At 42.6% G+C, this 17197-nt stretch overlaps 1 protein-coding gene across 3 annotated transcripts in view; it reads right to left on the bottom strand.

The window, feature by feature from the left end:
- The window catches only part of MORC2 (MORC family CW-type zinc finger 2), a 122791-nt gene that overhangs the window by 73100 nt on the left and 32494 nt on the right, over positions 1-17197 (bottom strand). For all 3 annotated transcript variants that reach the window (XM_089652202.1, XM_089652201.1, XM_089652200.1), the window contains exons 5-6: positions 10608-10676; positions 10024-10114 (exon numbers count right to left, since the gene is read on the bottom strand). In XM_089652202.1, the coding sequence (XP_089508328.1) occupies positions 10024-10114; positions 10608-10676 (160 nt within the window). The remainder of the gene's footprint in view (positions 1-10023; positions 10115-10607; positions 10677-17197) is intronic.

Here is a 17197-nt window from a genome sequence, read left to right on the forward strand (position 1 = left end):
GTGACATGGTGAAGTATCCTGCTGGAAGTAGCCATCAGAAAATGGGTACACTGTAGTCATAAAGGGATGGACATGATCAGCAACAATACTCAGGTAGATTGCGGCGTTTAAACGATGCTCAATTGGTACTAAGGGTTCCAAAGCGTGCCAAGAAAATATCCCCCACACCATTACACCACCAGTCTGAACCGTTGATACAAGGCAGGATGGATCTATGCATTCATGTTGCTTATGCCAAATTCTGACCCTACCATCAGAATGTCGCAGCTGAAATCGAGAGACTAATCAGACCAGGCTTTCCAGCATGACTAAAATGAAATTAAAATTTTCTGAAAGTCTGAACCACATCAAGACAATGGCGTGAAATGTTCTTTTGGTGTACTGGAGCTGGATAGAGGAATGCAAGAACAACGTTCTGTTGATGTGAAAGGCATCAGCTACCTTAGGCAAGAAGGAAGTCCTGGGCCTCAACATCACCTTGTCCCTACGGAAAAACAAATTATTTCTTGCAAGATAAGGCCACCAGCTCAGACACCTACCTTGCAAAGGTGATGACTACAAGGGATAACAGCTTGTAGGTGAGAGCAGAGGGAAGAATGTCTCTAATGGGTTCAAAAGGCAGTTTCTGAAGCTCAGAGGGAATCAGATTCAGATCCCTCAGGATCACAGAGCAAGAAACAAGAGGCGCTACGCAGGAAACTCCCTAGACAAAAGGTCTAAATCAAGCAGTGAGAGGTTTATGGTCTCTAAAATAACATAGAAAGGGGAGAGACCTAACCTTCAATAGTGCTTGAGCCAAAAGCTAGTTCAGAACCAGCTGCAGGAAGGAGAGGATTCATCCCAGAGAAACGTCTAGGGTGGAAGCCCTGAGACTCACGACGTCGCCACTTTATAAATTTCTTCCGTGGTAGCACCGTCTTTCTCTGACCATGTGGATGCCAGAGCTCTCGTGGAATGAGCATGAACCTTCAACTGTGGACCGAGGCCTGAATGTGTATAAGCTAACTTAATTGCCAATCTGAGCTGTGAGGATATGGATCCCTTGGTGGCTTTCTGCCCCTTCTTGGTTCCAGCATATAAAACGAAAAAAAAGACTCAGAACTTCTGAAATTTTTTGCCAATTCTTATGTCCAAAGTATGAGTCTCTTTCTCCCCTGACGGGTTAGGACAAAATGTTTGTAAAACAATATCCTGCGAGCGATGATGAGCCAAAGCTACTTTAGGAAGAAAGACCGGATCGGTTTGTAGAACACTACTATCCGAATAAATCATTAAAAAAAAAAAAAAAAAAAGGTCATCTGACTGACAACATATGTAGATCACTAATTCTGCAAGCCGAAGTCACAGCTACTGTATAAGTAGCACTGTCTTCAACAGGATGAACTTCAAGGTTGCAAAGCTTATAGGTTTGAAAGGAGACTTGAGTTAGGGCCTTTAGAACCACTGAGAAATCTCATTTAGGAAACACTAACTTTAAACAAGTCTGGAGTGGGATAGCGCCCGGAAAAAACTAATGAATAGGGGCTCTGGAGAAACAGGATGCTCTAAAAAAAAAAAAAAAAAAAAAAAAAAGCTCCCAATGCTGTGACCTGGACTTTTAGTGTGCTGATCGCTAATTTCTTGTCTGCCCCCTGTTGCAGATATTCCAGGATCGAAGATAGATCTTCCAGAGCCCTTGAATTGGAAGCACACCAAGACTTGTATACATTCCAAGCCCTCCCATATATTGCTCGTGACTTTTTTTGTGTCTTGCCAAAAAGCATGTCTACTGAGCACTGAGAAATGCCTTCTTCTCCAGTATGGCTTGACTGCTAGCTGGGAGGAGAAAACCTGTTTTTGTTTTGGCCAAAAATGTGCTACAAAAATGACCGTCACCCTCTCTGCTTGAATTTTCTTCAGGGCCTGCAGAATTAATTAGAAGGGGGGAAAAGCATAACATAACTCTGCCATTGTTTGAAGGCTTCTACTCTTTGTGCCTCCTGGCCTGTTTACATAGGCTACTGCTGTCACGTTGTCCGTGCAGACTTGTACAGTCGTGTTCAAAATAATAGCAGTGTGTTGAAAAAAGTGAATAAAGCTCAAAATCCTTCTAATAGCTTTTATTTCCATACACACAAATGCATTGGGAACACTACACATTCTATTCCAAATCAAAACATGAAGAAAAATATATCAAATTTGTGTTGTTCCTTTAATAAAATTGAAGAAAAGTGAATATTAGACTGTTCAAAAAAATAGCAGTGTTTGTATTCTTCTTTACAAACTCAAACATTCACTATATAAACTGAAAAATGTTTGAAGATTTTGCTTTCCTTTGAATCACTTAATTAATATTTAGTTGTATAAGCACGGTTTCTGAGAACTGCTGTACATCTGTGTTGCATGGAGTCAACCAACTTCTGGCACCTGTGAACAGGTATTCCAGCCCAGGATGATTGGACTACATTCCACAGTTCTCCATTTCTTGGCTTTGCCTCAGAAACTGCATTTTAGATGTCACCCCACAAGTTTTCTATTGGATTAAGATCCGGGGATTGGGCTGGCCACTCCATAACGTCAATCTTGTTGGTCTGGAACCAAGAAGTTGCACGTTTACTGGTGTGTTTGGGGTCGCTGTCTTGTTGGAACACCCATTTCAAGGGCATTTCCTCTTCAGCATAAGGCAGCATGACCTCTTCAAGTATTCTGATGTATTCAAACTGATCCATGATCCCTGGTATGCGATAAATAGGCCCAACACTGTAGTATGAGAAACATCCCCATATCATGATGCTTGCGCAACCATGCTTCACTGTCTTCACAGTGTACTGTGGCTTGAATTCAGTGTTTGGGGGTTGTCTGACAAACTGTCTCCGGCCACTAGACCCAAAAAGAACAATCTTACTTTCATCAGTCCACAAAATGTTGCACTATTTCTCTTTAGGCCAGTCAATGTGCTCTTTGGCAAATTGTAACCTCTTCAGCGAGTCTTTTTTTTTCAACAGTGGGACTTTGCGGGGGCTTCTTGCAGATAGCTTGGCTTCACATAGGCGTCTTCTAATTGTAACAGTACTCACAGGTAACTTTAGACCTTCTTTGATCTTCCTGGAGCCGATTGTTGGATGAGTCCTTGCCATTTTGGCTATTCTTCCATCCATTTGAATGGTAGTTTTTCGCTTTCTTCCACGTCTTTCAGGTTTTGGTTGCCATTTTAAAGCATTTGCGATCATTTTAGCTGAGCAGCCTATCATTTTCTGCACTTCTTTATATGTTTTACCCTCTCCAATCAACTTTTTAATCAAGGTACGCTGTTCTTCTGAACAATGTCTGGAACGACCCATTTTCCTCAGAATTTCAGAGAGAAATGCACTGTAACCAGCATGTACAACATTTGCTGCCTTCCTTCCTTCCTTAACCTCCTTAGCGGTTTTCCCGAGTGTAGCTCGGGGTAACATTTGAGTACCAAGAGCGGTAACCCCGAGCTACACTTGGGCTTACCATGCGGCGTTGCTCAGGGAGTCCCTGCAGCACTTACCTTGTCCTTCGCTCCAGCGATGTGTCCCCTGTAGCATCCCCGGCCATCTCCTCCGACCGATGCCGGCATCCGGCTTCCGTGTTCCGGTCCCTGTAACGTCGGGACGCACGGGCGCCGGAACTGGCGGCAAATTTGAAATTTTTAAAAAATATGTAATTTTTGCTGTCATTGCTGTTTCAATGCATTTCACATATATTTTGTCCCTACTGCTTTGTCCTGTGCCCTGCCTGCATTTTGACTGTTCTTTCTGACTGGAAACTTAGAAAAGTCCATGGCGTCCAAAAAGCGTCCCTTTACGTCAAAAGCGGTTTTAGACCGGCTAGAGAACAGCGATAGTAAATCAGAACCACTTGCAGAATTGAGTGATAATGATTCGTGGGGAAATTCGTCAGACACTGAAAACGATTTTGCGACTTTGCTCAGCGATGTGCGAATTTGCCTCTGTATTTCAAACTTCAGTGTTTTTGGTTTGATTATATTATTGAATTAAATGTATTATATTATTTTTTATGATTATTTATTAAATTATAATTTATGATTTCATGTTTCAAGTTTTATCATATCCGGAATGTTTACTAGACTCTTGTTCGTACAGATTTCAGTGAGTTATTCCTAAAAATTACAGCCTACAGTAAAAAAACTACATATTTCCATGCAAAAAAATGATACCGCTTTCAGCACAAAAAAATCGGAAAGAATCATACCGCCGAGGAGGTTAAATAAAGGTAATAATTGCCACCTGTTTTTCAAAGAATGAATGACCTCACTAATAGAACTCCACACTGCTATTATTTTGAACATGCCCCTTTCAATTAGTGATTCAATTACACAGAATCCGCAGCATGCATGTCATGACTGTTGGGTCTGTTGGATTTCTATTACTCTACTACACCTGCTAGTAAACTATTTGCCATGTAGAAATATCATTTCTACCAAAAACAGTAATTGATCAGGTTAGTGATGTCTGACTGCAATTATTTTGAACACAACTGTAAGTGATGGTCCTGGAGCATCTGAGAGAACGCTAATTAAGCTATAGCAATAGCCTTTAGCTCTCTCCATTTTGAGGAATTTATCGCTTGTAGTTTTGACTACTGCCCCTGCGTCTGGAGACAGTCTTAACCCACTGTGGGGGGCTCCTGCCCGCCGCTTATTTTTATGGGAGTCCAGGAGATAGCACACTGAAGCAGAGCACTCACTGTCACTGCCATTCCAAAACAGTGAATCCCCGCCCATTGCTGCAGATGACTGGAGGAGAAAGTCAGATGTAGGCGTGAAGGGGAGGAGCTTGCCACTGTGCTTGGTGACCTGAGAGAGAGGCATCACTAGAGGCATGTAAAAGGGAGCCAGAGTCCAGAGACAGACAGATACACTGACAACAAGCGAGTGCCAGTGCCACTGATCTCATCAACCCCGCTGCCTCTGAGTGATCCCATCTCCCCACCATTACCGCTACCCTCTAACTTATCCCATCCCAACCCCCCTCCCCCCCAACCACCATCACTGCAACCCTCTGACTAATCTCATCTCCCCCTCCACTACCACTGCTGCCTCTGACTGATTCCCCCCCATCACCACACCCTACCCCCGCTGCCTCTGACTGATCCCATCCCCACCACCAATATCACCACTATCCCCCTTCCCCTCTGCCACTGACCCCCCTGCCCCCCCCCCCCACTACCATCTGTGGATTGATCCCATCCCCCTACAACCACCACTGCAGCCACTGATCCCAATTCCCCCTCCACCACTGCTGCCACTGGTCCCATCCCCCCAACACCCTCAGTGGACTGATCCCATCACCCCCAACACTGCCACTGATCCTGCCTGCCCCCACCCCCCTCACCACCACCACTGATCCCATTCTCTCACAACCAGCACTGCCACTGATCCCATTCCCCCCATCCCCCCTCACAGCACTGCCACTGCTTTTTTGAAAGGGGGGGCCCTTCATGGTTTCTTGCACTGGGGCCCTGAAGGTTCTAGTTACGCCTCTGGCTGGCATCTATGGTGAGATTTTTTTTCTACTGGGAAAGACCAGGCCAGACCTCCTGTAAGAATCTCCTGTTTATTTTACCAGGAGTGATTTTTTTTTTTTTTACCCTTGTGGGAACTTTAACCTTGCTGTTCAGCGAGGACACACCCCCATTCCACAATCTCAGAATAAACTATTGCAGAAGTCTGAAGTGTATTCTTGCCCACTGGACTGCTGGAATGGAGGCTGTTCATTGGCTGAGAGCGGACATCAAAAATCTGATCGAAACGTGATGATTGCACTGGACCAAAGTCATTGTCAAGAGAATATTTTTCCTTTTTTCTTCTGGCAAGAATATCTTCTGTTCCATCAAACTGATCAGAAATCCCAAGAACAGAACTTTCTTGGAAGGGGTCCAATTGGACTTTTGCATATTGTGAGGGATTAGCCCAGTAGTGGGTTGTGCTTGACCCCCTGGATGGGTCAGAACACCGTGAAAGAGGCTCAGCACGACAGCAGGATCTTGATGAAAAGTTGTGCTTTACAAGTCTGGTGAACACACGGTGCATATAGTCAAAACAGCAAAAAAAATACAAACAGAAAATAAAACCTTGCCACACTGGGCATCTAACTGCAAACACAGGTTTCCTATCTAGCTGTCTGAATACAGCCTATCGCTGCTCAAACACAGTGTTCACACAGTCTAAGATCACACAGATTATCTCTCACCACAGGATGGTTTGGTTGCTCCCCAGTCTGTCCTGCACAGCAAACTGGTTCCAGGTTGGAGCATCCTCACTAATGCAGGCCATAGATGGATCGTAATTCGGCCGATTTTTCGTCCGGAAGAAAAATCTACCGATTATCTTATCGTTAGTGGACGATTTTGTCGGCCGTTTTTCGTGTATTTTGGCCTTTCAGATTATCGGTGATGTTGAAAAATGTTCGGAAAACGCCCGACTTTATCCTCATTGATGGTCAAAAACGGACGATCGTTTTCCGAAAATTTTATGCGCATGTGCAGTGACCTGGAAAGAGAAGTTTGCAGCGTACGAAGTTTCGTTTCCGGTACAAATTAAAAATAAAAATGACATCATTTCCCGTTATAGGTTACTCATTAATCGGCCGATTTTCGTAATAATTGGTGGTCAGGTAGGTTTTTTAGACCGACCGATCGTTAATCGACCGAAAATTACGATCCATCTATGGCCTGCATAAGCAGCCTGGGAGTTTTATAGAGCCCAAAGCCCTTAACTCACTACACCTGAGCTCATTAAGTCATCAGTGAGCCAAACAGGCTCACTACACAGTACAACAGGAGAAACAGTCAATGTAAAGCATGAACCTGGGACAAACATACCTCCTATCCTGGACACATCCTTTAGTTCTTTCTGACCTCCTGTCACAATATTTACATTCCAGCCCAAGCTCTCCAGTAGGCTGCAGGCCTCTTGCAAGTCCCAAGTGAAGATGTGGGGAGACGACGACAGGTTAAAAACGGAAGAGCCCTGAACTGCAGGTGCTGAACCTGTTGTCCCAATCTCAGGGCCAGTCTTAAAAAATCTTTGGGAGTGCTCTCCATAATGATGTAGAGATACACATCCCTTAGATTGAATCAATCCGGAAACCTTCTGTATTGAACCGCTTTGTTCAATGGCTTTAAACTGATATTTAAGTAGAATTTTACAGCAGGTTTTTCTACTTGAAATATGTGGAAATAAAAGACCATCTGTTCTTCCCCAATAGGGGCTGGTAATACCACTATCTGATGATTAAGATCCTGAAACAGGTTTATTCATGGCTAGAGCTTTTACCGGATTTTCTGGTATATCCCTGATGAAAATATTTTCTCGGGGGAACTTCCACAAACTATGTCGCACCCGTGGCTGACACTATTCCGAATCTATACACTTGTTGTCACGGCCTCCCATTGTAGTAGGAAAGCCTGTAGTCTTCTTTCACCCTGAAGCAGCAAGTCATTACGACTTCTTGAACTGTGCAGGTGCACGGAAAAAGCACTTTTTCCCTTTTCTACGATCCCCATGACTTTTTCTCCCTGTGATTTGTCGATCTGCAGCAAAATTTTCTGGGGCCGAAAAAAAATGTTTTGGCACTTGTTTTTCTTTTTCACAGGGAAAGGCTTTCTTGGCTGCTATATGGTCCAGAATGGATTCCAGATCTTGCCCAAAGAGGAGATCTCCTGAAAAAGGGATTCTGCACAAGCTTACTTTAGAGGCCGAGTCTCCCTGCCAGCTCTTCAGCCACAAGGTCCTTAAAGCCAAGTTAGATAATGCAGCTGAGAAAGCTGTCATGCATATAGACTCTCTGGAAGCATATGCTATATATCCCACAGCTTTAGAGATTGTCAGAAATTACTAATATTCTTCCTTTGGTGTTCCTGCACCAATGTGCATCTTCAGCTGGATTAACCAGTGTTCTAGAATCCTCGCCACACAGGTGACTGCCATAGCAGGCTTCACATTTTCCATAATAGCTTGTCAGGGTCTCTTCAAAAACAAATCCATCCTTTTATCCATTGTCTCCTTCAAACGTCCCATGTCCTTGAAAGCTAAATCTGTACTCTTCGAGACTTGGAAGAAGGCTGTGTCCAGCTTAGACACTTTTTTCCAAAACTGTGGTATCTTCTTAAAAAACGGGAACCTTCTCTTGTGGGGTCTCAAAAACACACTTTTTCAGGATCCTGCCATTCCTTCTTTACCAACTGTGAAATAGCTGAATGTATAGGAAAAACTCTAAATTTGGCCCGCTTTGCCCCCAGTATAACCGGTCGTGTAAGGAGAGATCTTTTTTTCCCCCCTCTTTAATGCCCAACGTGGCATGAATCACCTTCAGAAGACTTACAATATCTTCCAGAGACCCTTCGTATTTAGATGCTGTGGAATCCTCAGCCTCCTCCCCCATCTTCCTCTTTAGATTCTCTTTCAGACCGTGGCAGGGAACGAGCAACCTGTGCCAAGGGTAACCCTGACCCTGCACCAAAGGAAGCGGATTGTGGTGTGGCAATGGGTTCTGATGAACTCTGGGAGGAGGACACCATCTTGTTCCTAAACGACTGTTAGGTAGCAATCCATTCAGTCTTAATAGCAACCAAAAAGTCACTGGAAGCTGCCAGAGCCTCATCCTTGCCTAGTGCTGAGACGCACTCCTTATGTAACAGTTTTTTCTATGAATCCGACAACTTATTCTGGCATGACGTACACCTCCTCTTGCTACTAGATTCTCATTCACTGGTCTTAACCTATCACAGAAAAGACACAGCAGAAAAGCCGTCTTAAAGCCACATTTGTGCACTGACCCTTCCAGTTACGATCCAGTGAACAGACAGGCCTTCAGCCACCAGGGGGAAACAGTGAAAAGCAGCATAATAAACAGCCCTTAGGGAGCACTCTCCTACCTGGAGTTTGCCAGTGCCTCCACCTGACCCTAGAACTGCAGAGGACCACATGGCTATTTGGATACGGTCCTGATGTCCTAGAACACTTCTTCTGCTCCAGCCCGGGACTGGAAATAAGCACTGGCTGGGTCCTTCCTTCTCCCCCTGTGTTCCAGAGGCCAGAACAGACACCGCTTGCATGGCTGGAACCTCTGCCCTCACACGGAAATGACATCCCAGCTATGGACAGACATTGCTGTCCACCAAAAACATGGCTGCTGCCATGTGGAAGACAAAAAGGGCTGCAGCTTACTGGCTCTCCAAGAACTGAACGGGGAGAGAGGAGCCAGAACTGATCCATACACTCTAGAAAGCTGCCTGCAGGACCCAGCTACACAATTTGGTAAGAGACCTCTCTCAGGCCAGCACCCAGAAAATGCAGTCTCCCCTCAATTCCTGAGTGTTTCTGCCTGGCCAGTGGAAACACAATAACTGAGGACTGTGGAGAGAGGCCTCCAAATTAGGAGTGGGTGTGTCTCCTACATGAGGCTCTCTCTCATATGTGGTCCTGAAAGTTGTTTTGATAAAATAAGATTCAAGTTTCATTTGGTTAGACCAGAGCATTTGGTTTCAAAATGCTTCTGGCTTACACAAGTAATGTACTGCAAATTTCACATGTTCACGTGTGATAAGATTTCTTTTCTAATGACCCTTCCATGCAAATCATTAATGTGCAAGCAATTGTGCATCGATCATCCCATGATAGAAGTTTTCTTGCAGGTTCTTTTCTGTGTTTATGGGGGAGGGGTTGGGAAGAACTTGAGCAGCATACAAAGTATCTCTCTAAGATATATTTTTATATATTTACTAAGACTGAAGCAGCCATAATCTGCAGCAATGGTAAATTTCAACCAATCAACTTCTAGCTTTAATTTTCAAAACTTAACAGAACAAGGTGAAGCTCGAAGCCGATTGGTTACTATGCACAGCTATTACAGTTTTAGTAAATTTCTGCAACTCTATTTACACTATTTGTCCATTCAGAATACATGAAAATGTACACGAAGATGGAATTTGTGTTAAAGAACTATGATAAATATGTTTAAAATTCATCTAAACATTATAGTAGTTGGAACGTACGACTTCAAACCGTTTCCATACTGCCCAATCTGAATAGACTCAGGAGTTCTTTTGGAGGACCGGCCGAACTGAATTACACTTGCAGCTTCACCTATAAAAACAAATTGAAAAGGATGACATTCTACCCACATTAACCATTTTTAAAGCAGTTACACAAACCAAGGTCTTTCTCCATTGGCTTGATAAGAGAATGACTGCCATCCACCTAAAACACACTTCTTAATGGCTACCACTAAAGTCAGTACACCAGAGTAGTTTTCACACTGTATTATCAAAAAGAATAGTAATTTTTTGTCCATCATTAATTTGGCCAAACGTTGTGGCCACCTTTATTGTACACTGCATTCTCATATCAAAATCAAAAAACTGAAAAAAATTACAGTGCTCTTTTATTCATCTTCTTGTTTTTGGTACTGGAACAGAACGTATTTTATAAAAAATGCAAGAATATAAAATTGTAACGAACAGCAAAATGATTTATTGCATTCCCTATACTGGTTTAGAAAAGCTTTTATAGATTTCAATGTTCTTTACCTACTTCCAAAATAGTTCACACAAGTGCTCACAATTTTTTTTTTACTCACTTGGATCCATTCCTGTTCCATCATCAAGAAAACAAAGCATAAAACCCCCTCTTAGATCTTCTCTTGGCACTGTAAATAAAATAAAAATGTTAGCATGCTCATTGTGTGCATTCGTTATAAGCATGAATGACTGCAGTAATCATAAATATATGTATTTGTGCACATACAGTATTGTGCACAAGTGAAAAGACTCTTCTGACAACAAAATGTGTAAAAGTAGAAATGCTTTAAAAATAAAATTATTCATTTTTATTCATCAAAAAAAATTATAAGACGCAAGTACCCTCTGCTACTAACACATCAGCAGTTCTCGTGGGAACAGTTGCATTTAGTTTATGAAAGAATGAACATGGCAGGTATTCTTAGAACCTGGAGAACATACCAGTTTCACCAGCTTTGGCTGCCTTACTTCCTTCTTTCTCTGCAAGTCATCCCAGACTGTGTCAATATTGAAATTAGGTTTTTTGGAAAGGCATACCATCCATTGCAGAATTCATTGTAATTCATTCAAAAGTCACTATTCATAAGTGAATTCATTCACTTAAGACTGTTCTTTATGATTTTGGCCCTGTGTTTGGGGTCATTGCCATGCTGCAGAATGAAATCAGGACTAATGAGATGGCTCTCTGATGGTACTGCATTGGTGGAGGAGAATCTGAGCATACTCCTCAGCAGTGAGATTGGTATTTTTTTTACATACATTTACATATGTGGGCATAGCCTATGTATGCGGTCACCACTACGTGCGAGCATGGGTGGACAGGGGCACTTTAAACTTTTTTTTATTTGCACTGTCCCTTTAAAAACATTTTAAATCACTTTTATTCTTAGCACAAGAAATAATTAGTGACAGGTCCTCCTTATGGAGAGATATGGGGTCAATATAAGACCCAATCATCTCTCCTCTGCAATGTAAAGCATTGGATCAAAAAAAAAAAAGGAAAGAAAAAAAAAGAAATGATCTAGTGCTTTAAAAAAAAAAAAAAAAAAAAAAAAAGGCCAGAACCAGAAGTGACATTGCTCCGGTCCTCCAAGGGCATAGAGATGAGTGGAGGCCATCTTTCCTTCACTAATCTCTATGCCCAGCGCCAGGATCGTTTGATGGTATCTCAGGTAAGGCTGAGAACTACAGAGTGGTGGCGAGGTTTTTTCGGCACCTGTATTGGTGCTTTTTTTCATATCGGCCGACACATTTCGGCCACCGAAATTTCAGTGCATCCCTAATATTTATGCAAAATATACTTCTATCGATATAATGAATCTAGTGTAATATCAGTGATAACCTGGGCACAAAAGAAAATATAAAGTCTGTATTCCTTAAGTAGACAATTGAACCATGTTTTCAGCTCCGTACTTTGTCTTTCCCAGATTGGCAAGCCTTTTACCTAATAATTATGATCCCTTAAAAATAGGCGAGTCCTAAAACACTTCACAAAGGGACATCCAGGATCCACCCTTCCCACCAGGCATGGAGAGGTCAACAAAACAAGCTCCAACTTCTCTCCTCCATTTGCCTTCAGTGTAGCACCGATATCAAAACAAACAACTCCATAGTGTAGTTTGTACCAAAAACCTTATATCAATTACATATAATGATCTACTCACAAAACGACTATCACAACTGCACATTCTGAGGAAGTCAACTGACAAAACGCATCAAGCAGAAGTGACGTCACGCACACCTGCAACCGGAAGATCAGGTCTCTACAACTGTAAAAGTGGATTTATATGCTAAGCCTTTTACTTATCTGGGAAGCATAGAGCAAGGAGGTGGAAACGTGGTTGGATTGTCAATTTTGTACTATATTGTTTTGTGATTTGTTCATATTTTTTGTCACAAGCACTGGTTAATTTTTATTAGTTTAAAATTCCAGGGGGTTACTTTTTATAAGATATTCAAGTGGTGTCTTTCGCTTATTGACTAAGAGTGATATGTGTTCATAAACACGCATGTTCCCTCTCCTGTCTCATATGTCAAATTTCCAGTTCAATAAAATTATTATGGAACTAAAAATTCCAGGGGGTGTTACTGTATCACTAGCAACTGGATTTTTGGTTGCAATTTATCCATGGAGACCACTTTTGCTAAATCTTCCCCAGGATGCAGATGGACACTAGTAGTTTTTGCCAGTTCTCAGAGTGAAATCTGAAGATGTCCATCACCCTTAAAAAGGTTAAAAATCTTGCCAAAAGTCTCAACTGCCGCACTCAGTCCCCTGTAGCCGATCACTGTCACCAGTCCTCAACTTGGCCGATTTCTTTGAAGTTCTGCAGAAGAGCTTTTTACAGCCAATCTAAAAATACCAGTTTGCCACTAAAATTCTTTTCAATAAAGACCTTGTACATTCAGGATGATCACTTTGTTTTTTTTGTTTTTTTCTTGCAGCCATTCTCACCTGCCATGGCATGAGATCTGCAGCTTAAAAAGTGTATGTAGAACCTAACAAACTTAACTTGTTTGGTCCCTTTCGGTTTGTTAAATAGCATAATTTTTTTTTATACCTGTCCAGTGAACAACTACTATTTTCCCCATTCTCTTGCAGGACCGCAGAACTACATTCCTCTCCTCTAATAGTAGAGAGGTGGAGCTCCCTAGTCCTATGTTACTTCTTTTGTGCTGATACAAAATGGTGAGTGAGTGTTGTCATTCTAGGACTGAAGTGTGTCAATGGCAGTATGAAAGTACAGGTGAAAAAAAAAACACAGCCTAAAGTTGCAGTACCCTACATTTTTGTTTTGGGGTTTACCTAGCCTTAAAGTGGTTCTAAAGACTCAAAGATGCATGAAGATGAAAAGAAAAAAAAAATCTCTGTGTGCAGCAACCCCCTCCCCCCCCCCCCACACCAATACTTACCCGAGTGCCTCTTGATCTAAAGTGGTCTGTGAGAGCCTCGGCTGTTCGGGAGCTCTCACTCCTGATTGGCTGAGGCAGCAGCAGGAGCCTGCTGTCAATCACAGCCAATAAGCCAATCAGGAGAGGGAGCAGTGGGGCTAAACCACAGCTCTGTGTGTGAATGGACACGCAGAGCCGTGTCTCGAGAGCATGCCTGTTTGGGTGCCTTGAAAAGGAAGGATAAGGCCAAAACATGTCCCTCAAGGGTACTCAAGGCAAAACGCTGGTTGAGTCCAGATTGATGAAAGGCCAGCATGAGCAACAGAGTATTCTCTAAGGCTAGGGTCACACCAGGTTGTGTTTGAGCAATTTCCACATTGCGGATTTGCACCTGCGTTTGACACTTTTTCTTTCATTTTTTTAAAATTTACTTGTTACTAGGCAGATTTAAAACGCAAAATGCATCAAAAATGCGCTACATGCTTTTCTGCAGCATTTCCATTGAAGTCTATAAAACCAAAAACGCAACTTTTTGCGTTAAAAAAAGTCCCTGACACTTTCCAAAACACACTGGATGAAAAAGTGGAGATGTGAACATGTCCCATAGAAAATCAAGTTAAATGGACTGTACCACGTTTTTGCAAAACGCAAAATGCTTCGGAAAATGCTTAGGTGTAATCCTATGGTAAGACATCTTTCCTCACACCAGGACATAGTAAGACAAGGGAACAGCTATCAACCTTAGCAGTGTTCTGTGCTTCCTCTAAGCCATCAGCAATGTGTCATTCTGCTCTTTATTCCAGCTTCCTTGTGGCTGTGAATCCTCATTGCTGAAGTGAAAGTATTCTGTGTGGGGTATTCTGAATGGATGAGGAATGTATCATGTCCGAAATAAAGGAGCTGCTATAACCCAGGTGTTGACCATGTTCCTTGGTAGCGTTTCAGAAAAAGGAGCAGAAACTATCAGAGAGGAGCAGAATATGCAGAAAATGTGTTACAAACATTTTCAGCAGATATGGAAGGTGTGTTGCTACTATGTCACCATCCTGAAACTACAGTATATGCGGATGGGAAAAAAAAGACTGCCAATCTTTTTATTGCAATGAAAATTATTAATGGTGCTAAAAGCATTAGAGACAAAAGTGCAAAGGGAATTAACACAATAAAAAGAATAACTCCTAATTCCTGTATCTGTGTGTCCACTTGTATGCTCAGTACAGCAGAATGTGTATAGCTAGGCACCAATCTAAAATGCAGAAAAGCCCTTCCCTAACTAATCCATGTCATTGGACCAGTTAAAGGTCCATGCTTGGCTCATCAGAGTTGACATACCCCAGCAGGTGTCATCAGGATCTGGGGCCATAAGGATGGGCCACGACCATGGACCTGTATGGCACCCTGTGGCTATATACACTTGCTGCAACAATGTGCCATGGTGAGCACCTAATAAAAGGTTCAGTGTCTAAAGCAAACATTACAGGCTGACCCCAGACACAGTGGGTTCCAGGTACAGTCCCAAAAGGTAGACACCAAGAGTTACTGATCTCTAAATTGCTACAGTGAGGAACAGAAGTATTTGAACACCTTGCGATTTTGCACGTTCTCCCACTTAGAAATCATGGAGGGGTCTGAAATTCACATTGTAGGTGCATTCCCACTCAGAGAAAGAAGTTAAAACAAAAATTCAGGAAATCACATTGTATGATTTTTAAAGAATTTATTGGTCTTGCACTGCTGAACATAAGTATTTGAACACCTGAGAAAATCAGTGTTAATATTTGGTACAGAAGCCTTTGTTTGCAATTACAGAGGTCAAACGTTTCCTGTAGTTCTTGACCAGGTTTGCACACACTGCAAGAGGGATTTTGGCCCACTCCTCCATACAGATCTCCTCTAGATCTGTCAGGTTTCGGGGCTGTCGCTGAGCAACACGGAGTTTCAGCTCCCTCCAAAGATGTTCTATTGGATTTAGGTCTGGAGACCGGCTATGCCACTCCAGAACCTTGATATGCTTCTTACGGAGCTTCTCCTTGGTTATCCTGGCTGTGTGCTTCAGGTCGTTGTCATGTTGGAAGATCCAGCCACGACCCATCTTCAATGCTCTGACTGAGGAAGGAGGTTGTTGTTCAAAATCTCACAAGAAATGGCCCCATTCATCCTCTCCTTAATACAGTGCAGTCGTCCTGTCCCCTTCGCAGAAAAGCACCCCCAAAGCATGATGTTACCACCCCCATGCTTCACAGTAGGGATGGTGTTCTTGGAATGCAACTCATCCTTTTTCCTCCAAACACGAGTGAAGTTTAGACCAAAAAGTTCTACTTTGGTCTCATCTGACCACATGACTTTCTCCCATGCCTCCTCTGGATCATCTAGATGGGGAACCTTCCGTGCAATGCATGATTTGAAACCATGACGGCGTAGTGTTCTACCGACAGTGACCTTTGAAACTGTGGTCCCAGCTCTCTTCATGTCATTGACCAGCTCCTCCCTTGTAGTTCTAGGCTGATTCCTCACCTTTCTCATCATCAGTGATACCCCACGAGGTGAGATCTTGCATGGAGCCCCAGTCCGAGGGAGACTGCCAGTCGTTTTTAGCCTCTTCTATTTTCTAACAATTGCTCCAACAGTTGATCTATTTTCACCAAGCTGCTTGGCAATTGCCCCGTAGCCCTTTCAAGCCTTGTGGAGGTCCACAATTTTGTCTCTGGTGTCTTTTGACAGCTCTTTAGTCTCGCCCATGGTAGTAGTTGGCGTCTGACTGTGAGGTGGACAGGTGTCTTTAAAGAGCTCAGACAGGTGCTACTAAGATTAATGAGTAGAGTAGAGGTGGACTTTTTAAAGGCACAGTAACAGGTCTTTGAGAGCCAGAATTCTTGTTGTTTCTTAGGTGTTCAAATACTTATGTTCAGCAGTGAAAGACAAATAAATTCTTTAAAAATCATACAATGTGATTTCCTGAATTTTTTTTTTAATTCTGTCTCTCAGAGTGGGAATGCATCTACAATGTGAATTTCAGACCCCTCCATGATTTCTAAGTGGGAGAACTTGCAAAATCGTAGGGTGTTCAAATACTTCTGTTCCTCACTGTAGGTAGTCACAAGCAATGGCCAATCACCTGAATATAGCCTGCAGAAGTCCTGTACAGTACAAGATAAATGGTTTCCCCTACCTTCTGTCCTCGGGAAGTAGTGGTTATGTCAGGCTATGACTGCAGCTGCAGTCATGACTCCATATCTTTTTTTCAGCTGGCAATGCGGAATCATTTAAAAGCAATCCTAGAGGCCAAGTAATTGCTGCATTGCTTTAATATGTGATGGAAGGTGCCCCCACCTCAGCCACCTTCCCAGGCCCTCCCAATCCACCGGGGAGTCCAGGACTAAAGCCGGCATTTCCTCCAGCTTATCATACAAGACCGGAAGTTCCCCAATAATCTATATAGTCTAACGGTGATTTTGCCGCTTCTGGTTCACTCAGATGTAAAGAAGCCACTACTTTTAAAACGGGCAGAGGAGATTATACACACACACACGAAACTCAAAATATTAGAATATCGCGCAAAAGTTGATTTATTTCAGTAATGCAACTTAAAAGGTGAAACTAATATATGAGATAGACTCATTACATACAAAGCAAGATAGTTCAAGCTGTGATTTGTCATAATTGTGATGATTATGGCTTACAGCTCATGAAAACCTCAAATCCACAATCTCAGAAAATTAGAATATTACATGCAATCAATAAAACAAGGATTGTACAG

This window comes from Staurois parvus, unplaced genomic scaffold (genome assembly GCF_062004578.1).
Source record: "Staurois parvus isolate SC_StPar_1 unplaced genomic scaffold, SC_StPar_1.0 ptg000673l, whole genome shotgun sequence".
Taxonomy (NCBI): domain Eukaryota; kingdom Metazoa; phylum Chordata; class Amphibia; order Anura; family Ranidae; genus Staurois; species Staurois parvus.